Here is a 27,399-nt window from a genome sequence, read left to right on the forward strand (position 1 = left end):
ATGAGCCCCTAATAGAGACCAAGTGTCACTGCTCTGTTCTATACATATCATCACACAGGCACATATGAATAACTACAAACTGCACTCTAAATAAACAAAGATAAATTTTAGGAGATAAGGTGATAAGGTAAAATCAGAAGAATGGACATTTATTTAATATCTATTATGTGCTTAGAAATTTGAATCCTCACAACAATTCAGTAGGGCAAGTGATAAAATATTTTAGTCTCAAGCAATAGTGCCTGAGCTGTGTAATCACAGAACAAATGAAAAATCTTGAATTCACATATAGATTGGTTAGGAAGAATGATGGCAATCATCCTAGGCAGAGACTGAAGGAAAAATCGCACTTAGGTGAAATAAAGTGTTGCTGATGTGGTATGTCAGCTGACCTTTCCATCTACCCTCTGCTTGGTGTTTAGGCTGAGATCATGAGAAAAATATAAAACAGAGAAGCTTTGTCACTAAATAACACTGTCAAGAAGTAATTAAGAATACTACCAGGCTCAAAAGATTGAAATCACCACCCCGTGTTCTCAATCAGCTGTGACACCAAAACTAAGCAGTGGTAACATGTGAAACTATAACACTCCCCCCCTCCCAAACACACCTATGTAAAATATAGAAAAGTCCATATTTGTAAAAGTCCACATATCCTGTAAAATATATTTTACACCTATATAAAATATAAAATATTAGAATAAGTTATCACAAAATTACATATATTACCAAATAAAAGAAAATTAAGTATTTACAAACAAGCACAATACCTTCAGCATACAAAAATAATAAACACATGCCTAGTCTCAAACACTGACAATTCCATGGAAAAGGACAAACAGGTGAACAAATTTAATACAAAACAAAATGAAATAACCATTAAACACCAAGTATTATAGAAATAGGTATGTGTGTGTATTTGACTCCCCACCTCCTGAACAAACAAATATTCAGAGAAGGTAGCATTTAAGCCATCTCTTGAAGGAAAAAGGAGGGAAGGGTTTTTTTAGGCTCAGTTAGCAATGGGTACAGAGAACTGACAACATATTTGATATTATATACAATACAAATGATCCATATGATTAGAATGTAGCATATGTTGATGGATATGAAGAGTGGACCCAGAAAGGTAGGACAGGACAGATCCTTAAGGGATTTGATAAAAACTATTCAGAAGATGTTTACGTGTAAAGAAAAAACTATGTCAGATAGAAGAGTAAGATACTATAGACTTTTAAAGTTCAGAGATTAGAGGCAGACAGTACAGTAGGAAAATTTCAGGATTTAGAGAAAAATAGGTCTTGGCTAGAATCTCAGCTCTACCGCTTACTAGTATTAAACTTTTTTAAAGCACAACTTCTATATTTGTCAAGTGAAGATAATATGTGATTATTGTTATATAGACTTAATATGATAGCAAATATATGTTGTCCAATTTATTGTCTTTCAATTAATGAGTCAAACCTGAGTAGTTTCCTTCTCATATTAAGCAGTGGAATGTAGGAGATAACAGGAAAGGCATATTTCATCGCAATGACTAGGAAGATGATAATGCCATTAACTGAAGAAGGAATATAAGAGAATATAAGAGAAGCAGTACATTTGGAGAACAGAAAAATTATACTGAGTTTTAGACTTCTCAGATTTGCAGTGAGAGTAGAATATATACCAAAAAAGATATCCAGCAAGGATACAAGGCACAAAAAATCTGGGTCTTGAGAACTCAGAAGACAGTTCTAACAGAAATAAAATGTCAAGAACCAAGAACGTACGAGGAAAAGCAAAGAACAAGTGAACCAAAAACAGGAGGCAGGGATTAAACAAAGAGTTAAGTGTGCTAAGAGGAAAGAGTTTCACAAATACCAAGGTACTGGGCAAAACTGCTAGATTTGGCAATTAAGATCTCTAGCTAACTTTGAGGGGAGTTTCCATAAAACTTCGGTAATGCCAAACTGCAGATATTTAAGGAATAAATGGGTGGTAAAGAAATAAGAGAAGAGTAAAAACTACTCTAAGGGTCCCCAACTGGGTAATTCACAAACACAGCAATGGAGACCAAACGGGTATTATTAACCTTCTAAAAAATAGCTATGAAGACTAAATTTACCCTCTGCAAAACTACAATAGACTAAGGAAAATATTATATTTCTTTGATTCTCTAATCAAGCAGGTCTATATATACATATTTTTAAATGAAACCATGAATTAGTTTTATAAATGTCATGTTTGGTAGACAGGTTCTTTTAATCAGGAGATTCTTGGTAGAAAATAAATAAAAAGATTACTAAGTAATAAAAGGCAGGGAATTATAGGCCTCTTGAAAGAAATCCAGCACTGAAGAGAATAAATGCAATGTGAATGACTGTATTTCTTCACAGAGTTCAAAAACTCAAAGATTTTGTTGTTAATATTTTTGTTGGTTCACCAGTTAGTTTTATTTTGTTTTCAGAGGTGCAAAAGGGGTAAGATGTTGGGTCAAGATTAAGAAATGAATACAAAGAAATGTTTTAAAGCTCCAGAGAGAAAGGTAATTAAATGTCACTGAGTAAAAGATGCATCACAAGGAAAAAGGACTGACCTTACAAATGCTGCAGTTATACATAAGTTACAGCACATTTCTAGAAAACTATGCATGCATTATCATCCTCAAAAAAGCTGTCCTACAGAACTTCAGTTAACTAGTTAATTAAAAGTTATAGCTCTAGTGCAATTAATGCATACAAGTGAAGAGATTCTGAGTCTAATAAACATGTGTTCAAATTTCTGCTCCTCTGCTGTTTAACCCTGTCCTTACTTTAGCTTCTCTAAAGATGTTTCTTCATTTAACAATAACATTTATCCCATAAGCTATCAGGAAGACCAAAAGACAATATAAGTAAAGAGTTTAGCACAGTGCCTGCACAAGCTAACCATTCATGAAATATAGCTATATTATTAAAATAAAGTATAATAATATGTCTCTAGCCTGAAGATTGAGAGGACCTAAGCTTTAAAGGAAAAGAAAAAAATGGAATAGGAAATATGAATATATCTGGCTATATAATCCTTTAAATTTTTATATGTAAAACATATAAAACAATATTAAAAGGTAAGCATCACACAAAAGCAGAAAAATTGGTATGAATTTATAAAAATTATTTTTCTCTTACAAAAAGAGAAAAACTCCAATGCAAAAAATATATATTGCCATAACTCTATCTATGCTCTGCATAAACTACTCCAAGTCTTCAGTTTAAGAATCCACGAAGACAGTAACATAGAGTAAACTGCAATTTTTTAATACTTTAACATGTGACCAGTAATGTGTAGCATTTTAGAGCTTATGAAGCTCTAAATCTGGAGTATAACCTTCCCTATGTCCTTAAAGGAAAAGAATTATTTGAAGCATAAAATAATAGTATTTGAAATATTAGGTTCAGATGACACCAATTAAATTTTCACGTACACTAATACAAATCTGTTACTACATGTTTTAATGTTAAAAAGCATTAACTCTACTATATATTCTTACACCAACCTAATGATATTTTTAGCTATACTAAAACCTGTTTCAGAACTGCCACTGGAATGGGGAAGGCATTTGTGTAGAGTTCAAGCATCTATAGCTCTGCACTGATCACTGTTTCACCCTTACAACTATAAGTAATTCCAGTTCCACTTGTATCTATTCTTATACAGTTGGGGTCCAATTTATTTTCAGACTTTCTTTTTAAAACTGAAAAATAATTCTAACAACCCCTATCAAATCTCTCTCCTATTGATCTCAAAGACTAGAAAATTCACTTAAAATAACTATACTGTTATTCATAATTGACATACCAAAATTTGCCAATGAAATATTAAGTATATGATTATGTGGACCCTCCCCGCCCCAGTTTTTCCTTGTCTTTAGAAAAACTATCAAAATTTTAGTTGGGGCAAACAGCACATTTTGCCATATTTATTTCTGGAATAATTTCTTTATTCCTATGCCCAAAGGTAATATTCAATCCTTTCACATTTTGTTTTGAACAGAATAAAATATTGTGGAACCTATTTGTAATATAAAATAAGAGACAGAAATAAAATCAAATTGTTAACTTTGTTATAGCTTTTTTTGTGCATGGTACATACATATGGGATTATAGGCTTTGGCTAGGAATATATTTTATTCTTTTTTCTTTTTTGCATCAGAATAGGAGTATATTTTAAATGCTAATTTACTCAAAGTTTGGGAGAAAAGATATTCTACCTCTGTCTAAATTGTAATTTTGGTTAATAAAACTAACTGCATTATACAACAGTTGTGAATTTTCAAAAACAAAAACATAATTATAATCCAAATTAAAATGGAATATTAATTATTTTGTAGAGACTTCAAAAATCTTACATAAAAACTAGCCCTTGAGTTATAAAAATTCATTTGCATTATTCGATATCGATAAGTAATGGAAGACACAAAGACTGAAATGTATCTGTAATAACCCTATGACAACATACAATTGAAGTTGGTTTTAGAGCAAATCCTTGACACATTTGTTTACAATTTTTATTTCCTAGTAAAAATGTAAAAAAGACAACATATAAAGCTTCCTGTTGTTCAGATTCCAAATGCATGGGACTTTCTATAATAAATTTTACATGACTTTTGAATATAGTACCCTAACTCTGTGTATTAAAAAGAATTGAACTCAAATGTTAACACAATTGAAAAGGGAAAAAATAAATTTAAAAAAATTGGAAAATATACTAAAAAGCAGGGAAAGTTCAAAAAGCCAAAAACAAAAATCATTTAGTTGGTTATTGGGCCACTAACCTTACTCCAATTAAAAAAAATTTTAAATCGCCTAGGTACATCTGCTAAGCCATCCAATCCTTTCACACCCACCACCCCACACAGACACAGAAAGCAGCCAAGATATTCACTTTTTCAAAAAATGTCTAATAAAAATTATTTTTACCTGTAAATTGTTTTCTGTGACTCTGTTCCACCAAACCATATTGATGGGTACTCCTGATTTACACCTGTCAGCAAGGCAGCCAATAGGGTTCTTTGCTTTTCGTGCCTTTGATCCCATCGGAACTAGCCTCTCCTCCAGCATCCCCAGGCGATACTTCCTTGGCTAGGAAAAAGAAGGAAAGAAACCAGGCCACTCCTAACATCCCCCACACTAATCTAAACTAACATAACTAACATATTGAAGATACTGGGAATGGTGGAATAGGAAACAAGTAAAATTTCTAAAACATTTCCTTCTAATATCCTTATCACCACCCACCAACTCCCACCCCGCACCAAACCCACACCTCCAAAATAACCCACAGTCCTAATAGGCTGAACAATATTATATAAAGCAACAGATGTCTTAGACAAATACATTATAATCTGTTAAGACCTTATTCAATGAATAGAAATTAACGTGTCAGTAAAGTAAATGCTTCGCAAAATTTTTCTGCTGTCACTTACCTATTCTCACTGCAATATGAAGAAATGGCTTCATGGGCATAAAATACATATTTTTAAAAAGTTCTCCAAATTATATCTTTTCTGCTCCTCATCTTACTACCTTATTTTCTACTGAGAACTACCCCACTTTTTAAAAAGCAGCTGATTCCTAAGAAATGGATTTTTAAAGATTTTTGACTCTATGTACACTGGGCCAGAGGATAGATCACTTTATCTTATGGAAGCATTCAACCTAACATCCTCAATGAAAAGAATAATTTCAGACCAAAAAAAACAATAACAACACAAATTTCCTTAGTCTTTTAAAGCTCAGTAATATAAATAGATTAATATTGAATAAACTGTCCAATAAAATCATACATTTCTTAGTGTGGCTTACATTATAAGAAAGTTAGCAAACCATCTTAATAGTGGTTAGCTGGACTTTTATATGTCAACATTAATGATTGCTTCCACCAACTTATTTCTCTTAATTACAGCAAATTTGCACTACATTGCATCTTAAAGGGAATTTCTATATATATTTTTTCCCTTCAAGAATTGCTGATCCATGCTTGAGAAGATATCTAATTTAAAACCTGAAATAAGAAAATCTATTGTTACTCATTGTTCTGTCATGAGGTATAATAAGACTGCTGAAACAAATAGTTAAAATCATAACAAGTTTCTTCTGGCTATCTGCCATAGCCAGATAAGTTTTTTAAAAAAATTTCTCTAGAGGAAGACAACTGACTTCTAAATTTCAAAAGCCTTGCAAATACTACCTATGGAAATTAGATTCTCCACTCCACAAATGGGCATCTGATATACTGTCTTTAAAGAGGACAAAATAATTAAACTTGTATTAAGAAAGGCAATTATCTACCTACGCAATAATTATAGCCATGGAGAAAGTTGTATGAGAATAAATTATTTTATGAGACTAAATATTTCAACTTTTATGCAATCTTGAACCAATCTAGTCACTCTGTTTATATCAGAAAGAACTTTCGTACATTAGAACAAATATATACCCTTCATGCTTTCTGCCATGGAACCAGATGGTAAGTGAAAGAATTTTAAAGCAAGATGTATCTAGTAATATAACTCCTTGGAAAAAGAATAAGATTAAACTCAATAGTTTTTGTGTTCAAGTAGACAACTATAAAAAGCTTTGACATATATAGTAAGAATAACATAACCTTGGTTAAGCATTCACTAATTTAAAATTTGTCTTTTAGAAAATTTCTGGGCTTAAGATTATCCTTACTAGGCTTCTATGACTTGGGCTATGCAAAAAAAAAAAAAAAAATTATCCTTACTCTACCAGAAAAGTTCAACACATCAAAGAATCAAAAAATGTTTACTTAAACAAAATCACAACCTGTCAGATAGGTCTTATACATCTAAATTCCAGTCACATATCTAAATGCAAGAAATTCACTGCTTTAAATGGTCTTCTGTAATTTATCAGCAACCCAACCTTTTTGGCACCAAGGATGGTTTCATGGAAGACTATTTTTGCATGGGGGTGGGGTAGAAGGAAAGGGGCTCGGGCTGTGATGTGTAGCCTGGTTCCTAACAGGACACAGACTGGTACTAAGTCACAGCCTGGGGGTTGGGGACCACAGATTTAAATGTTTCACAAATTCTGACTCACTTGTGACCCAGTTATGATAGACAATGCAATTTGTCTTTATATATAATAGTACATTAAATATACAAAAAAGGTAAAAGGTTTTAAATACATCCTATGTAACATACTCCCTCCTCAATAGCTTTCATAACTGTTTCTTATTTTTCCTAACAGGAATTTATCACTCTTCTCCGTCCACCCTATGCCCCAAATACCTGTATCTAGCCTAAGGACTTTCTTCTTAGGTAGAAGAGATCGCCAAACATGTGTCATTATAAATATAAGTTTTTTCAGTACATAGCCAGAGATTAAACTCTAATCCAAAAGTAAAACCTTCTAAATGGTACTAAATAAAAAGATCTATGGTATCAACTATGTATTAGAAAATTCCATTATAAGCAACAGAATACAAAATGATATCTGAAAAGAGAAGGTAGCAATAGAAAGCATGATGGTGGGAAATATGTAGAGGCATAAGGGTGCTGTGGTGTTTGGGGAAAACCACAGTATTCAGTCCACCATTAGAAGAGGGTCCAGCTTGAGAGCAAAAGATGAAACTTGAAGGCAATAAAAAAAATTCATTGTTTTTATGTCCTATGGTAAGGAGTTTAAGCATCATTCCATGGGTAAAGGGGAACTCACGAAAGCTTTTAAATGGGAAATGACAAAATCAAATTTGTGTTTTAGAAAGGCAGTGTGGAGGAAGAATTAGGGCAAGGGAAGTAAAACTGGAAACAAAAAGACAAATTAGTGGGCTCTGGCAGTAGTCTAGGTTAGATTTCTAGACCTCAGCACTACAGACTGTGGATACTTCTGTTGTGAGGGGCTGTCCTGTGCATTCTAGGATGATTAGCAGCATCTCTGTCCTCCCTGCTAAATACCAGTAGTGGAGTATTTACCACCACCATGGTGGTGACAACCAAAAATATCTCCAAATACTCCCAGATGGATGTCCTCTGGGAGTAGGAGAACACAATTGCCTCTGGCTAAGAATCACTAGTCTAGACAGGAAGATGTGAACTAGAGGCAATTACAATGGAAATAGCCAAGGCCCAATTATGGGAAAATCTTCCAGGTTAAAAACAGCTATTGGTGATTAACTGAAAGTAGGGACTAAGGGAAAAGCAGAAGTCAAATGGAAGATGAGGAAATAAAAGGTACAAACAAAATTTTATGGGAAATGTTTATTTTACAAAGTTTTCCAAGTTCTATAAGATCCAGACCCCTACTCCAGAGCACATCAAAGCAATAATCAATCCCTCTTCTCTTTCCCTTAGCTTCCAGAAATCCTTACCTAGACCAACCTTAAAACCAACCTTAAGAATGTAAGGTCTGCTCAGGGTAAACTGCTGGTCAAAAAAAAGAAAGAAAGAAAGAAAAAGAAAAAAGTGGGAAAAAAGACATAATAATAAAAAATATAACAACAAAAAAGAATGCAATGGCCCCCTCACACACAAAAAAAAGGCAAATTCCCTTCTTGATCCTCTATTCTTCACAGCCTGACCAGTCCTATCTTGCTGGTTACTATAAAATTGGAAACATTTTAAAATGCCATGTCAGGGTGGCCTGATAGCTTTGGGAGGCTAAGGTGAGAGGATCACTTGGGGCTGGGAGTTTGAGACCTGTCTGGGCAACATAAGGAGACTCCATCTCTACAAAAAATCAATCAATCAATCAATCAGCTGAGCATGGTGCCACATGCCTATAGTCCCAGCTACTCTGAAGGCTGAGGCAGGAGGATCCATTGAGCCTAGGAGTTTGAGGCTGCAGTGAGGTGTGACTGTGCCACCACACTCCGAGCAAGATCCTGTCTCTATTGAAAAAAAAATTTTTTAACTGCATATACTACTGATAACGTTTATGCTCCACCCCTACTAAGCCAACACTGTACACCAAAATTCCTAATTCTCTTTTTCTGTGGTAAAATATCCAGCAGAGCCTGTAATGGGTTTTTTTTTTCTCTTTCTCAATACATACAACTTTCAAGTCTCAATTCATCACAAAAGTGACTGATTTTTATCTTTCTTCACAAAATCTAAATGAACAACATTTAAAGTTGAAATAGTTTTGTTTTACTCTTTTTATTGAGAATTTTTTTAAAAAGCACCTTGGGGCTTGACTAAAAGTTTTCAAGGATAAGAAAAAGTTTGGGAATGTATTCTAGAGTAGTGCTTCTCAAACTATAATGAACATATAAATCTTCTGAGAATCTTGTTAAAATAAAGATTCTGATTCAGTGGGCCTAGAGTGAGGCCTGAGTGTTTGCATTTCTAAAGAAGCTGCCAAGACTGCAAATGCTGCTGGATCTGGTGACCACACACTGAGCAATGAAGTTCTCAAGAATGTCAGAGAAAAGACCTAGAGAAGAAACAACTAGTCATGCAAATAGAAATTGGGGCCCCCTCCAAAAATGAAAAGGGGTAGGGATTTAAAAGTTGAACACTCTAACTCCTTATGGCTCCTTGCCCCTTTGGAGCTTGACCTAAACACTCAGTCTCATTACTCATAGCCCCCAAAACTCTAAATTTTCAAAAACCTCTGCCCCATTCCATAAAAGCTATGTCCAGTGGTTTAGAACTAAGGGAAATCCATTCTCATTTCTAACTAGTGAGGTAAGTCTCTAGACTCACTATGTCAAAGGAAAGAAAAATAAAAGCTAATTTTAGCACTGTTGTAATTCTGAAGCCTAGATGCACACACATAGATTTTTTTTCATTCATTCATTCAGTCAACATTTTAGGATAAGCTTCTCTGTTCTTCTTAAAAATACAATGATCAAGAAAAGCTATTCTCTTCCTCCAAAAAGTTCAAAATCTAGCTAAAGAACAATCTATAAATACCACTGCTAGTATAGAAAATGCAGTTAAAGCTAGCAAGTTAAACCAATTTCTGGGCACAACTCTTTCAGAAATTGCAAAACAGTACTATCTCCAAAATGCTTCACATTATCAAGTTGCACATTATTATACACCATAATCTAATCATTAATAATAAACTAGAGAAAACAAATTGTTATCCCAGAAGAAAAGGTTTCCAATACCCTGAATTATAAGAACCTCCTTGGAATATCAAAACACATAGCAAATGTACTTTCACTATTTGTACTCTGAAAACAATGATTTAAATGACACTTGTAAATGATTTGCATTTTATTCTTCACAAACTTGAAAAATACTAGTGCATATATGAGAAATATATCTCCCGTCAGACAATGCTTAATGAATATAGGAATTCTTCTGCAGTAAAACTCAGCAAAGCTACCTCCTGCAATTCCTTAAGAGTCTGAGGTCCACTGATTAGAAACCTTTGGCCTAGAATTTACTACATATTTATTTCAAAATAAGCCTTCATTTCTTTTATAACCTCCTCTGACCAAATGGTCTTCCCTCACTTATTAAACATTCTGATATTTTAGCATATTTGTAATTATGAGAACTAAATGTAAGATTTTAATTCCAGGCTGGGCATGGTGGCTCACGCCTGTAATCCTAGCACTCTGGGAAGCCGAGGTGGGCGGATCGCTCAAGGTCAGGAGTTAGAAACCAGCCTGAGCAAGAGCGAGACCCTGTCTCTACTATAAATAGAAAGAAATTGGCCAACTAATATATATAGAAAAAATTAGCCGGGCATGGTGGCACATGCCTGTAGTCCCAGCTACTTGGGAGGCTGAGGCAGGAGGATCCCTTGAGCCCAGGAGTTTGAGGTTGCTGTGAGCTAGGCTGACGCCATGGCACTCACCCTAGCCTGGGCAACAAAGCAAGACTCTGTCTCAAAAAAAAAAAAGATTATAATTCCATTAATGGGGAAAACAGACCCCAAACTGATTAAAACCACTTGCATTTTTAAAATCAAAAAACTAATTCCATTTATTCATTAACATGGGGTCTATCTATACATAAATCACTAATTAGGAGGGTTAACACATATGAATTTTAAAGGCTCATACAGCTAATTGATTTAGAATAGTAAATCCAGATTTACAAATCACTAAAGCTTGGGCTCCAGTGAATTTTCTCCATGGGTAGAAGACTTAAAAATAATTAAAAACAGGCCAGGCGCAGTGGCTCATACCTGTAATCCTAGCACTCTGGGAGGCCGAGGCGGGCGGATTGCTCAAGGTCAGGAGTTTGAACCCAACCTGAGCAAGAGTGAGACCCTGTCTCTACTATAAATAGAAAGAAATTAATTGGCCAACTAATATATAGAAAAAATTAGCCGGGCATGGTGGCACATGCCTGTAGTCCCAGCTACTTGGGAGGCTGAGGCAGCAGGATTGCTTGAGCCCAGGAGTTTGAGGTTGCTGTAAGCTAGGCTGACGCCACGGCACTCACTCTAGCCTAGGCAACAGAGCGAGACTCTGTCTCAAAAAATAAATAAATAAAAAATAAAAACAAAACAGGTCAGCCTCAAAGATTATGTTGTATTTATCCCTCTAGTCATTATTATTAATTGTGAGCTTTTCATAAAAATATATTAGGTTCCTTATGTTTTCACTGTTTAAGTTTAAATAAAGACAATAGTAGGATGGGATAGGCAAGTAGGTCTATAAAAAAAACAGACCGTCATTATTAAAGACTCATGAACAGATAAACATCTGTACATGAAAAAGAACTTTTAATTTGTAAAGTCAATACACAAGTCATATGGTGGATGAAAACAGAGGAGACTACTAAGTTAAAACTCATCTAAATGATATCAAACACAGCAGAACATGATTTACATATATAAGCATATATATATACCTTTGTTTAAATTCTGCTATGAATCAGATCACTGGTGGGGACAAATATTATCTACGGAATAATTTAAGAAAGGCTACAAAAGTCACTTATGTTCTTAAAACCTCAATGTAGGTGAGAAGGTGAGTGAGGGATAAAAACTTACCTATTAGGTACAATGAACACTTTACTGATGACAAGCACACCAAAAGCCCTGATTTCAGCATTACATAACTCATCCATTTATCAAGAACACTTGTACCCTCTAATATTTTGAAATAAAAATTATCTTTTAAAAAAAGAATGTGTCATGATATTAAAAAAAAATCTCAATGTTACACAAGAATATCATGCAATCAAAAATAAAAATAGTTGGAATATCTTCGCTAAGCAAGGCTATGTTATATTTCTTAAGAATTAGAACACGAATCCTGATATAAAACCATCCTCATATAGCCATCTAATCTTTGACAAAGCAGACAAAAACATATGCTGAGGAAAAGAATCCCTTTTCAATAAATGGTGCTGGGAAAACTGGATAGCCACTTATAGAAGTCTAAAGCAGGACCCACACCTTTCACCTCTCACAAAAATCAACTCACGCTGGATAACAGACTTTTAAACCTAAGGTATGAAACTCTTAGAATTCTAGAGGAAAATGCTGGAAACATTCTCCTAGACATCGGCCTAGGCAAAGAGTTTATGAAGAAGTCCCCAAAGGCAATCACAGCAGCAACAAAAATAAATAAATGGGACATGATCAAACTACAAAGCTTCTGCACAGCCAAAGAAATAGTCATGAAAGTAAACAGACAACCTACAGAATGGGAGAAAATTTTTGCATCCTACGCATCCAATAAGGGGCTGATAACTAGAATATACTTAGAACTCACGAAAATCAGCAAGAAAAAATCAAATAACCCTATTAAAAAGTGGGCAAAGGACTTGAACAGAAACTTTTCTAAAGAAGACAGAAGAATGGCCAACAAACATGAAAAAGTGCTCAACATCTCTAATCATCAGGGAAATGCAAATCAAAACCACAATGAGATATCACTTAACTCCAGTGACAATGGCCTTTATCAAAAAGTCTCCAAATAACAAATGCTGGCGTGGATGCTGAGAGAGAGGAACACTCCTACACTGCTGGTGGGACTGCAAACTAGTTCAACCTCTGTGGAAAAGCAATATGGAAATACCTTAAAGCGATACAAGTGAATCTACCATTTGATCCGGCAATCCCATTACTAGGCATCTACCCAAAAGATCCAATGACACTCTACAAAAAAGACACCTGCACTCGAATGATTATAGCAACACAATTCATAATTGCAAGGCTGTGGAAACAGCCCAAGTGTCCATCAATCCAAGAATGGATCAATAAAATGTGGTATATGTATACCATGGAGTACTATTCAGCTCTAAGAAACAACGGTGATAGAGCACATCTTATATTTTCCTGGTTAGAGCTGGAACCCATACTACTAAGTGAAGTATCCCAAGAATGAAAAACAAGCACCACATATACTCACCAGCAAACTGGTATTAACTGAGCAGCACCTAAGTGGACACATAGGTACTACAGTAATAGGGTATTGGGCAGGGGGGAGGGGAGCAGGCATATACATACATAATGAGTGAGATGTGCACCATCTGGGGGATGGTCATGCTGGAAACTCAGACTTGTGGGGGGAGGGGGGAAAGGGCATTTATTGAAACCTTAAAATCTGTACCTTGATAATATGCCGAAATAAAAAAAAGAAAATGAAAAAAAAAAAGAACTAGAACACGAAGCTATAATTTCTTATATCCTTTTGCTTCACATAGTGAAATCAGAAAACATACAAGATATGAAGAAATAGCGTACCATGCCAAAGTAATTTTAATATTTTGAGTGAAAATGGGGTTTTTTTTAAGTCAGCAAAAATATTTCCACAATCAACTATCAATTATAATGATCACTGAAGTTTTTATATCAACTTTAGTCCCTTACCAAAAGCAATCATCATGCTAACAACATGCCTACTGGCTTATCAGCAGTTTCCTTTTCATGTGTGTGTACACTTGAAATGAAGAATATCTTCAGAAATGCTCTTTACTGAAAGATGGTCCTACCAATAACCTACCTAACAGAAATATAAACTACCAAAGAGAAAGAGAAATAAATTCACAAAACTGCCCCCTTTGAAAACTATTCCCTTTGTTTTGTTTAATTAAAAACACCTGTGGCCTAACTGGTACCTCTGAGAGTCTCATTTACTCAGCCTTGAGGAGCCCTAAAGTGGACAGCAGGGGTGCAAACTCTCTGCTGCAGCTCTCGGCCTCAACTCTTGTAAGGCAGATTTTCAAGGACTCAGATTAGCCGGCTTCACAAAGAAAAGAAAAAAAAATTGAAAAAAGGAAACACCACAGCTCCAAAGCTGCCCCTGTTATCAGCCTGCCAAAGCAAGAGAGAGACAAAACCCAAAAACATCTTTACTCTTGAAAACACTAGCTACTTTCCTCAACTACCCAACATTTCTTTCTTCCTCTGTGTGTCATGGCCACTCATTCTCTCTCTCTCTCTCTCTCTCTCTCTCTCTCTCTCTTTCTCAGAGAAATAAACTTTTACTTTGGTATATCCTAATCGCTGTCTGAGAATTCTTTCTCCAACCGGCTGTGTTCATACCCTTTCATTTACTATAACTGAATTTAAACTAAGATGGTAGTTAATGGAAAGTGATCTAGTACATATTGAGAAACAGATAAATGTTAAGTTATAAAACTGCAGAATCATAAGCAATAGAAGACTATAACAACAGCTGCCAAGCACAAGATACTATGCCAAGCATTTTATATCCACTAATGTATTCAATTCACATAATTCTATGACATACTACCCATTATATCAACTTTACAAATGAAAAAAGTGAGTCTTAAGGAAAGGTTAAAGTTGCCTACACCAACAACTAACATAAGATTAGGCTCCAATGCTTGTATTCTTAACACATTAACTGCCATGTGAATTGTATTTAATTCACACTAGTTTTGAGCCCAGACCCTCCTGAAGCATAACTTGTAACTCACATCTCTTTACCTTGGGAGCTGTGTGGTGCACAAGCAACTAACACTGCCATGCTGTAGCACATGTTACATAATAGGCGGCCCCCTAAGCCAAACCCTGCAGTTGGTTTCTGAAAATCTTAATTGTTGATGTTCTTATCATTACAATTAATATTGACAATTTAACTGCATGTAACTCACACACAAAAAACAATAAAAAATAACAAAATTTTAATTAAATTGGAATGATTTTGGTTTTGAAGTTTTAATTCTATTTTTGTAATAAAACACTGTAGCCCTAAGGAAAAAAATTTTTTTTCTAGTGTGGCAGCCAATGTGTTAACTGTGGTATCCTATCTCCAATTCAAATAAATTTTCCACATTCTATAATATTCCTTAACACATTACAATCTTAATATTATTCTAGCTAAACCTGAGATGGCCAAATACAAATTTCTAAATAAATCTCTTTGAAACTAATTGGCATGGATGGAATGAGAAACAACAGCTAGAGAATTCATTCAAAGAAATAAAATTAAGTTCTCCCTTCCTATATTCAAAATGCAAAAAGAACAAATCTTGAGAATAAAATAGAATTGGGGAAAACTACAGGATTTTGGTTAAATATCCTAAAATTTAGGCTAGCATGTTTGTGGATGAGAATTCTAAACTGGTCTTTACTAATTCATTCACCACACCTACTTCCTAGGAAAATAGGGATGAACACTACCATCAATGTCAGGTTCTTTTTTTGAGACAGAATCTCACTCTGCTGCCCGGGCTACAGTGCCATGGCATCAGCGTAGCTCACAGCAACCTCAAACTCCTGGGCTCAAGCCATCTTCCTGCCTCCTCCCGAGTAGCTGGTACTACAACAGCTAGCCACAATGCCCAGTTATTTTTTTTGTTACTATTTTTAGTTGCCCAGCTAATTTTTTCGATTTTTAGTAAACACAGGGTCTTGTTCTTGCTCAGGCTGGTCTTCAACTCCAGACCTCAAGCAATCCTCCCGCCTCAGCCTTCCAGACTGCTAGAATTACAGGTGTGAGCCACCGTGTCGGCCAATACCACATTCTTAATGCCAGCTATTACACACTGCAAACACAATGACCAGAATAGAATGTAAAGAAGCCAACCAGCTAATCTCAGAATGATCTACTAATTCATAGGTCCAAGTAGTAAATGCACCATGGTTTTAATAAACTACCATTACTCTGTAAGAACTAACTCAAAGCTATAAAACCCAAAGCTATAAAACTAGATGAGTACAGCCCATAGTATTATATATTGTGTAAAAAAAGGCACCAAAATTTCAGTTCACATGTTTAATTATGGTTAAGTGTCAAACACCATATTACCACACACATCTACAAAAATACTTCCAAGACAAAATATTCCACAAGAGCTCTTTTTTAAATCAATCAATAAAACAAAATTCCCTTGCAATCATGAATTTAGAAGAATCTTTCTTGGTTCCACAAAAACAATCACAGCATACAAAGTACCAATTAAAATAAAGCACAGCAAGTACATGGTCAAAGCTCTCATTTGTAACAACAAAACTTAATCTGTTCTTTCCAAAGTACATTTTTATCTCAACACAATCCTGGAGTATTCTTTACTTAGCAGGAAAAGAAAATTAACTCTTTCAAAGTTGAGTCTTTTTCTATGGAAACTATCATATTTTTAAACAAGTTTCAAAGTAATGTTTGTTGCACATTTTTAGAAAAGAACTGACTAATATTGGAAATAAACAATAGGAAGAACATTTACGTTTGACAATTAAAAAGCAGAGAAGAAACACAACACAGTCATTTGCTAAAAGAAGTTGATTACTAGAGATCATCAGGAAGAAAAATGACAGTATATTCAAATTACATTATATAAAAACAAAGAGTCCTTTATATTTAAAATTACTAATTCATCAGATTAGAGATTACCATGTTATTTTGCCAAAAATGAGCTTACTATTTTATTCTTTTTTGAGACATAGTCTCACTTTGTTGCCCGGGCTAGAGTGAGTGCCGTGGCATTAGCCTAGCTCACAGCAACCGCAATCTCCTGGGCTCAAGCGATTCTCCTGCCTCAGCCTCCCAAGTAGCTGGGACTACAGGCATGTGCCACCATGCCCGGCTAATTTTTTGTATATATATTTTTTGTTGGTCAATTAATTTCTTTCTATTTTTAATAGAGTCAGGGTCTCGCTCAGGCTGGTTTCGAACTATTTTATTCTTTTTTAAATGTACTGAATATGTTGCAACTGAAGCACCTACCAAAAAAAATGTACTTGATACAAGACAATCAAAGTAAGCATGATATTTCAAAACTGACAGCATAAATTACTTGTAAAATTCAAGACCAAAAAACAAAATGGAGACAAAGATCACAACATCTGATAGAAGAGATTTAAATCCCTACTATACAAAGAACTCATACAATGAATTTTAAAAAAGAACAGTCTAATTTAAAAATAAGTAAAGGACAGGAAAGAAACACCAATAGCCAATAAACACAAAAGAGAAGTTCAACACCAGTAACCAAATTGAAATGAGATTTTTTTTGCCTATAAAATTACAAACATATGAAAGATTTTTACATCCCAATGTTTTTAAGACTAGAAAAATCAGCCCCTATGATCATGAATATAAATTGATATAGCATTTCTGAAAGTAGTCTGTCAATTATCAAACTTGACTGGATATTGTTGCCCTAGAAATTGTGTTAAGAAATTTACACTGAAATAACTACTTAAGTGGAAAAAGAAGCAGGCATAAAGTTAATCATTGTTTTATCTCCTCCTCTACATATCACCAATGGACTCTCTCTGTTTTTCCCTTCTAGGAAACTTAGTCAACTCACCCTTCTCATATTGTCTTAAATAGACAGATTTTTGCTTTCTCTGAAATGTAAGTAAGTATTATCTATATTATTCTATGTGAACTACTTGATCTCTCACATTTCCATTTCCCAAAAGGGAAACAACATCTCTCAAAGAACTGTTGGGGTAATTGAATGATATAATAAAAGATAAAACAACTAATTTATGAAAGAATTATTTTAAGTTGACATTACCTGGAACAAACACAGGAAATCATCATCCATATAAATAAAATCAAGTTTCTGTCTCTCTGCCACTATATCACAAGAAACCTCTAGATGGATTTTCACTAAATTTGAGGGACATGTTTAAGAGGCTAACAGGAGGACTCTTCTTTGGGGAGGAAGGCAAAAAACTAATACTGGAGGTAGAAGAGGCCTGAACATCTTAAAGAAAAGGCAGACATCCTCAGAGCTGCTATAGAACCACTTTTCCAGTGGGCAATTTTAATGCAGCTTGATCCACAATGATTAACAAAAGATATTTATTTAATTACAGTTTGTTTCTAAATAAGGCTAGAAAGGTTTGGCCGACACCATGTATTACTTAGTACCAATAATAACTACCATTTATATAGCACTAATGTGACAGGTAACATACAGTACTTTTACTCTCGTTTTGCAAATGAAGAAAGAAAAAGGCCTACAAAGTCAGAAAATGCAAACATAATCAGTAAAGAAATATAAAGGCAATTCAAACGGCCTGGCTTCCAACTTCAAACCCTAAAACCTTCACCATTACTCAATACTATCAGATTATTACTATTCCTACTGTTTGCTCTTTGAAAGAAATTAAAATTCACCAATAGACTCTGAGTAAGCTAAACAGGACCCATGCATGGGTGTTCCTCCCATCCTCAGGAACTTAAACCCCAACAACTCCTTTCCATAAGGGACCCATAAGTAATTCTAAGCCTAAAACTTCAACTACATCGGGCTTAGGCTGAGATAGTACACATGCACACAGCTTGGCAAGTGGAGGTGAATGGAAGTTTAGTGACTCCACAAAAGAAATGGCTCTAAATGCTTTAATTTGGAATTCTAAACACAATTTTCCACAGAAATATTACTGAACAATACTCATAGGGTAAAAGATACTCATATGGCTGAATGGGAATTTAATGCCAAGTAAAACATTATTTCTTTGAGAACATATATAAAGAACTTAAAAACAATTGTTTTACATATGGAGTTTTAGATAGAAATTTCCTTTAAAATTTCAGTTATTTTTCAATATCTTCTCCATTTTTTCCACTTTATTTTTCCTAAGATCAATGCTTGGTCTGACATGCCAAAAGGGCCTATTAGCAGGATTAAGAAAAGATTTATATTCCATCATCTATGCTATAATCCTAATAATTTCTCTAAATGTACTTTATCTTTCTCCACTAAGAACTCTACAGTAAATCCTCTCCAGTTTCTTTGTTATTCCATTATTTTCTTGCCTAGAGTAGAAATAACATAAAAGTCATCTTTCAAAGATTTTAGAACACAAATGCTAGAGGAAAAATTTTTAATGTCAAATTAATCAGAAAGCATATATAACCATTGATAAGTCTGTAATAGAGATGGTAGAGATGGATGGATGGATGTTCTAAGATAAAAGAACAGTAGAAAAGAGGACCCAAACTGGTTCAAACAAGGAAGAAGGCAGAGAAAAGTATGCTACTGAATTTTCTCTCCAGCAGAATAATACAGAATTATACCTCCACCATCCACATAGCCTCACAAATAACCCATAAGCAGCTGAGCCAGCCAGCCCCCTTTGATGCCATTTCTCTCATCCTAACAAAGAGCTTTAATTTCAACAACAGAAAAAATAAACATGATACTTCAGAAATCTTTGCCTCCTAACCCCAAAGCATTTAATTTGTTATTAATGTCCAAAACAATTTACAAAAGTGAAAATCTATTACATCACTATTAGGAACATAATGCAAATATCCAGGTAAAGCTGCATACTGACTGAAACAATACTCTAAAGTAAACCAAAGAAATGTAGATGATGGGTACCAGAGCTGTTTTTGCTTTAATGAATTGGGGTGAGGGAAAACAAGGTGACTAGGAAAATGACTAGGTGAATAAAAAAGGTGAAGAAGGGCAATAGCCCAGAAAGATATACAAGTAGAAGTCAAGAATGCTAGACAAATTTTGAAGATTTCTCATTTTGCCTAGGATTTACCTCAATCACATGTGGTCGTCCTACATAAAAACTCATAGCCTGACAAGAATCATCAAGATACCACAGCACTGAAACACTTCATTCATGAATATCTGCATTTCAACACCCAACTTATAAAGATACTTTGTTCGCAAAGGATTTATCACTGAAAATTTTACTGCTTGTCTAGATCACATTTTATGATTCACAGTAACTCTCAGGTCTTTCTTTTCATATTATACCAGCGCTCAACTTTAACTGTATCTTGCTAGCAAGATTCCCTAATGTATTCATCACTAGTATATTAGCTCCCACTTTTAACAAAACTCAAATAATGATTCTTTTTCTATCTATAATTAAGCATTCCTAATGTAGAAAATAGAAGAAAAAATAATCAGTGTTTCTTCTCAAACGTCAATATAAAAGATTCTTTGTTTTGTTTTGTTTTAAGACAGAGTCTTGCTCTGTTGCCCCGGCTAGAGTGCCATGGCGTCAGCCTTGCTCACAGCAGCCTCAAACTCCTGGGCTCAAGTGATCCTTCTGCCTCAGCCTCCCGAGTAGCTGGGACAACAGGCATGCACCACCATGCCCAGCTAGTTTTTTCTACACATATTTTTAGTTGGTCAATTAATTTCTTTCTATTTTTAGTAGAGATGGGGTCTCGCTCTTGCTCAGGCTGGTTTTGAACGCCTGACCTTGAGCAATCCTCCTGCCATGGCCTCCCAGAGTGTTAGGATTATAGGCATGAGCCACTGCGCCCTGCCTAAAAGATCCTTTTAAAAAAAATTTTCCTATCCATCATGGTCCTATAATTTTATAAAATAAAAGTGAATTACTAGAAAAATGACTGCACATTTGGATGTCACAGTATTATCAAATTATTATAGAAGTCTCTAAACATTTACTTTCAATGACAGGTAACAAATAATTCACGGACTAGCACTTGCCACACTATGAGTAGTAGTGTTCTAAGGCATACATTCTCAGTACACAATTATTCAGGAAAGCTAACAATACAGCCCAGATGAATGGCTATGACCCCTTTCAACAAGTTCCTAAAGACACTACAGCCCTCCGCCTTATTTTCTTAGCTTATCTACAATTCTCAGAAAGAAAGAAGACAATGAAAGCTTCTATTTCCATCACTTGTAATCAAGCACACCTTTTGCCTACCTATATTTGCTTATCCATGTCCCTCACCCTCAAAAAATCAATTCAAAACTTATTTTCTCCATATATAAATTCTTCTGGATCTAGAGAATTCTCTGCTACCTGGCCATCATCAAATATTTAAATTGGCACTAATTAACACACCGATGTGTAAATGCACTTTAGTAGGTTCATTTATTGCCTCTCCAATTAGATTTGAAGTAAGCAGGAACAAATAAGTCTTTTCAATTTTCCACATAGCATATGGTAAAACTGTCTACAGAAAAGACACTTCACTGATCTGACCCCAATAAGTCACATAGCCCCATAGGCAAAAGTCAATATACCTGGCCCAGGGATTAGCCTGAGATTTTTACAAAAATCTCACTAGCTATGAAATAGTGGTAAATATGGCCTAACTACCTGTTCTTCCATTTCATTATGAAATAAAAGGTTATCAAGTAATCATGCTAGCCTGCCTAGATAAACCTAGAACTATAATTAAATATTTATATAACTTTGAGTTACTTCCAGTAAAATTACATCATTAAATAGATATTATAAATTACTACAACAAAAGAAAAATAGGCAAAGTCTCCATATACCTTCAATTCACAATGTGCAGATACAATACTCTTAGGGCCAAGAGCATTTTCTAATACAAAGAGATGTTAAACCTTCTCAACTGAACCATAAACAATCTAAATATACATGCAACCTGCACACCCATAGATTTCTAACTATATAGCTCACTACTGGAAAAACTCTCCATGTCCCTGGATTACATATTATTTTAAATGTAAAAAGTAAGAAAAAAAAAACATACGGTCCCTCAAAGCTACATGAATACTATAAACCATGAATTTCAAGGTAGAGCTGACATGTGAATGCTTTCAATTTAGACAGACATTGAGTTTTACAGATGAAAGATGACACCACAGCAACTATCCAAGTCATGCTTGTCATTTCACAGATGAGAAGATTACAGCCTAGAAAAGGCGGCCCAAGGTCACAAAGACAGAGATCCAGGATCTCAGGGCTGGAAAGAAGAAAAAAAATCACAGCAGAGTGCTCATTTCACTACATTAGTCTGCTTCCATATATTCTTCTATTTATTTATTAATTTTTTTTTTTTTTGAGACAGGGTCTCACTCTGTCACCCAGGCTAGAGTGCAGTGGCATCACCATAGCTCACTGCAACGTCAAACTCTTGGCTGGAGCAATCCTTCTGCCTCAGTCTCCCAAGGAGCTGGATATTCAGGCAAGTGCCACCACGCCCAGCTAATTTTTCTATGTTTGGTAGAAAGAGGGTCTCACTCTTGCTCAAGCTGGTCTTGAAGTCCTGACCTCAAGCAACCCTCCCGCCTTGGCCTCCCGAAGTGCTAGGATTGATTACAGGCGTGAGCCACCACACCTAGCCCATGACGACATATTCTAATATATCTCCAAATATTGAGGTCTCATTTGTGGTAACATTTCTTTTTACTTTAAAATAAATTTAAAATAAAAGATACTATACCTTTCATTTTCCAATCCCTAATAATTTTTAATTTTTCAAAAATAAATGTCAATATATCAAAATCATATATTTCAACTTTAAGACACATTCCACCAACCTATCATATTAGGAATACTTTTAAGTATTAATTTACCATTCTAATTATACTTCATGTTCATACATCAGAAATACTACTATGATAGTTAACTGATATTTTTAAAACATGAAAAAGCCATTCAGGAGATGCCTAAGACAACTTAAGGACTCTTTATTTTCCCCTAAAGAGCTCCAGACAACTTTGACTTCCAGGTTGAATCTCCTGCATACTTTCGTACTGACAGGATTTGTCTCTTGTCCTCTCATTATTGTCAATGGGTCCGTTTGTGTCCAACTCTACTCCACTTCTAACATACAGATTTAAAAACCAAATATTCCAACTTAAGAGAAAAGCATGTAACGCAAGGGTAATTTATTCTTGTTGAGACCCCATAAGGAAATCTATAAAAATCAAACCCTTACACTTTAGTCTATCAATTCTAGTTGCTTAAAAACATTTTCTAATTACTTTCTTATTCTCATCCATGTCTCAAAGTGAAAACATTAGGCACATGAGATGTTAATGTAATTTATACCTGTCCCCATAATTTTTTTATCTTAATATAAATCACTTTATTGAGGTATGATTGACATATAAAAACCAGTACATATTTAATGTATACAACTCAAAGAGTTTGGGGATAAGTATACAATGTGAAGCCATCACCACCATAGTCTTTCTGAATCATTTTACAATATCATCAGACCCTTCCTAGAAGCATCTTAAGTTCATATCAGTCTTTCTAAAAATTAATATTCTTTTATTCTGGGTCACTCTTCCATTATTTAGGAAACTGGACGTTATAACTTTATAATAATTTCCATGAAGATTTACAACCTCCTGAATATCGTTAGCTACTACTGATCCTAACCAAAAAGACCATCATCTCTAGATGATTGTTAATATTAATAAGATTCTCATTAAGACTCAAAGGCATCAAACTATTCATCTGAACTTGTCACATCAGTCCTTACAAAATACTTCAAAAATCTATATGTGGTCTATCAACTTCAATTCCAAATAAAGATAAATTAAATTTTTAATATGAGAAGATTTTAAGTTGTTTTTGCATAGTTGGGCCAATTATGAAAAGCTGAAAATTTTAAGTTTGCCTTGTAATGAGGAGTTTAAATTAGGGGAGAATCTTTGAAATTTAGACAACAAAGTTAAAACATGATTAATATGTTTACAATGAGTCACATTTACAGCAACTATAACATTAAATTAGATATTATCTTAAAAACAGAATACATTAAGATAAAGAAAATGAGCAAACATAAGCAGGATTTCCTCCCTTCACATAAAATCTATTCCATGCATAGAGGTCAAAGAAAATTCCACATAAGAGAATTTTTTAAGAAAAGGACAAATAAAAGGCAATAAAAACATAATAGCCCATAAAAGGCTCTCCTTTCTACTTAAGAAAATATTGACACTATATAGGTAACAATCCCAATATCACTTCTAAATTCCATTTAGTTTCACTCAAATTTCAATTTCACCTACCTTTCTTCTCTGAGAGATGTTGAGGGCACCAAAGTCATTAAACAAGGATGAAGCAGGTGAAGTTAGAGGATCTGGAAGGTAAGTTATATAAGTTTCCATATACACAACTCATGTAACCCACAAATCTAATAAATGTTTAACTTGACAATGCCTATCATAGTAATAAAAATCATGTACCACAATAATTAAACTTTATGCCTTACACAAAATGCCTGTTCAAATATATTCTGAGTGAATGAAACACATACTGGTGAATCCTCCTTTCAGTCAATATTCAGTATATCCTTATTCAGAAGCTAAACAGATAAGGATATAGCTGTTTGATTAGAACCAAAAGAAAATTCAAATAGAGAAAATAAGCAATGACTGTTAACCATGCTACTGGGAGTGTGTTTATGAAAGAACTAAGTCTATCTATAGTAAATAAATATTTGTGTTCTTGAGACCAACTCTTGAAGAGGATAAAAGGTGGGGGTAGGGGTCAACCACACTCAGAGATCCAGACTTGGATTTACACATTGGAAAAGTCTTAAAACCATCTCTACAACTATTCCATATTTTCATCATCAGATATTTTAAATTCTTGCTTAAAAGATACCATAAATTACTAAACTTTTAAAGATGGAAATATTAAATATTTCAAAACACAAACATGAATCCAAATATAAGTTCCATTACTCTGTGGACAGAAGTTACCAAGAAAATTAAATATCTTAATTGTTATATATCTTATTGTTTCTCATAAGTCAGAAGAGTTTCTGAAAAAGGTACACATGAGATAAAATAAAATATTCTATCTTCATTTCTAAGCTTTAATCAATCTTATGTTTATTAATCTCATTAAAATATCTGTGAAATTCTAAAAAAAATATTAAACGCTTTCATTTAAAGGAAACTTAAATCTCTCCATCATGCAGTATATATAGATTGCTGTTTCATTTCTCTGTCTCTTTTTACCTGGATTTTCATAGTCTTGGCCCTTATTAGCACTAAATTAATATTAAATAATAATGTAAAGAGAAAGAAGCTAGTAAGATAGCTAGTAAGAAAATCTGATACACACAAAATGTCTATCTCAGGAAATAAACATGCAAATTCTTATTTTTACCATTATTAATAATTATTACAATTTTACCGATATAGAGTATTAACACTCAATTGTGACATATTTTTAAAAACCATACTTGAACATTTGTTTTTAAAATAGGATATATAAAGATATCTGGAAATTGTGTATCAAAAATCTCAAAAATGCTCATAATTTTTCAAACAATAATTCAACTTCTAAGATGTATCCAGGCCAGGCGCAATGGCTCACGCCTGTAATCCTAGCACTCTGGGAGGCGGAAGCGGGCGGATTGCTAAAGGTCAGGAGTTCAAAACCAGCCTGAGCAAGACCCCGTCTCTATCAAAAATAGAAAGAAATTAATTGACCAACTAAAAATATATATACAAAAAATTAGCCAGGCATGGTGGCACATGCCTGTAGTCCCAGCTACCCGGGAGGCTGAGGCAGTAGGATTGCTTGAGCCCAGGAGATCAAGGTTGCTGTGAGCTAGGCTGACGCCACAGCACTCACTCTAGACTGGGCAACAAAGTAAGACTCTATCTCAAAAAAAAAAAAAAAAGATGTATCTAAAAGAAATAACTCAAAATATTCACTCACACAGTCCACTAGAGAATAAAATTATTAGTTAAGTAAACAATGAAAATAAACAATGGAATTCAATTTACAGTCACCTAGAACTGTGATTAATTTAAGTGTGTTGAATGTGACCTTAAGTATAATGTAAATATTCATATAGAAAAAAGAGAAGAATCTAAATCTTAATTTTATTTTCGTCTTTAAAATTTCTACAATTTCTACAATGGGTGTATTGCTTTTAGAGTAAAAAAATACACATACATACACACACACAACAAGCAAAAGGGACCAGGTCTTACCATGGCCTGTATATGGCTTGGCACTGTCGTTTAGAAGGCTTGGGGAGCTGCTACTATTAGTCATTCTCTGTAAAATAAAATATACATACATAATAAAACCAAGGAACATAGAAATAAAAGTATTCAACCAATTAAGACTAATCCTTTTTGCTTCTTCCCCTCCAAATCCATTGTTCACATTACCAACATACTAATCTTCCTATAAATGTTGCTTTGTGGATTACAATTAACTGTGCAAAAACTACCAAAGACTACCTGTAACACATCAAAATTTAACACACATGAAAATTTTACTCACTAGCCTGCTATTTAAAGCCAAAGCTACAGACCTATTTTGAATTGTGTTTCTATAACTTACTAGCCTAGGCAAGACACATAACTAAGTTTCCTTGTCTATAAAATATAAATTCCAGTATCCATCCAAGAAGATAAACAGTGCCTATGTATAAAGTCAAATACTCTAATACCCTTTCTCAATTCATATTATCATTCATACACCTTATAGAGCTTATAAAATTAGAATATTTTCTGTTCTTTAAACATGTCCTGTACCTCTTAGTCTCTCTCCATATCCTCTATAGCTGCATTCCCCAAGCTCTGGGCCAAGAACTGGGCTGCACAGCAAGAGGTGAGCAGTGGGCCCAGGAGCACAGTTTCATCTGTATTTATAGCTGCTCCCCATTGCTCACAGCACGGCACAAGTCCTGCCTCCTGTCAGATCAGCAGTGGCATTAGATTATCATAGGAGCTCCAACCCTAGTATAAACTATGCATGCGAGGGATCTAAGTTGGGTGCTCATGATGAGAATTTAATGCCTGATAACTAAAGTGGAGCTCAGGTGGCAAAGCTAGCGCTGGGGAGTGGTTACAAATATAGATTAGCATTAGCAGACAGGTCTGACTGCACAATAAATGTAATGTACCTGAATCAACCTAAAACCATCCCTCAATCCCTCAAGTCCATGGAAAAACTGTCTTCCCCAAAACCAGTCACTGGTGCCAAAAAGGATGGGGACCACTAATTTATAGTCTCTTTATCCTGGAAGGTCCTTCATCCCATGCCCACAAATCTTTGTCTCATATATAATATCTAACTCAATGCCTTGAAAAGTATGAGTTAGGAATTCCCAGCTGTCGCTTTAATTCTACAATCCTGAACCTGGTCACTCAACTTCTTACTTAATTTCTGCATAATTAAAAGGGAAGGAAGCCAGGCATGGTAGCTCTCGCCTGTAATCCTAGCACATTGGGAGGCTGAGGCAGGCAGACCATTTGAGCTCAGGAGTTCAAGACTAGCCTAAGCAAGAGCAAGACCCCATCTCTACTAAAAAAAGGAAAGAAATTAG

General features: G+C 34.6%; 1 protein-coding gene across 6 annotated transcripts in view; it reads right to left on the reverse strand.

Moving 5' to 3' along the window:
• The window catches only part of PAN3 (poly(A) specific ribonuclease subunit PAN3), a 138,431-nt gene that overhangs the window by 87,974 nt on the left and 23,058 nt on the right, over positions 1-27,399 (reverse strand). For 5 of the 6 annotated variants that reach the window (XM_012742299.3, XM_020290457.2, XM_012742301.3 and 2 more), the window contains exons 3-5: positions 26,054-26,120; positions 24,110-24,180; positions 4,941-5,102 (exon numbers count right to left, since the gene is read on the reverse strand). In XM_012742299.3, coding sequence (XP_012597753.1) covers positions 4,941-5,102; positions 24,110-24,180; positions 26,054-26,120 — 300 coding nt within the window. The remainder of the gene's footprint in view (positions 1-4,940; positions 5,103-24,109; positions 24,181-26,053; positions 26,121-27,399) is intronic. The other variant, XM_012742300.3, reaches the window with a different exon arrangement.

The sequence above is a fragment of the Microcebus murinus genome, chromosome 13 (assembly GCF_040939455.1).
Source record: "Microcebus murinus isolate Inina chromosome 13, M.murinus_Inina_mat1.0, whole genome shotgun sequence".
Classification (NCBI taxonomy): domain Eukaryota; kingdom Metazoa; phylum Chordata; class Mammalia; order Primates; family Cheirogaleidae; genus Microcebus; species Microcebus murinus.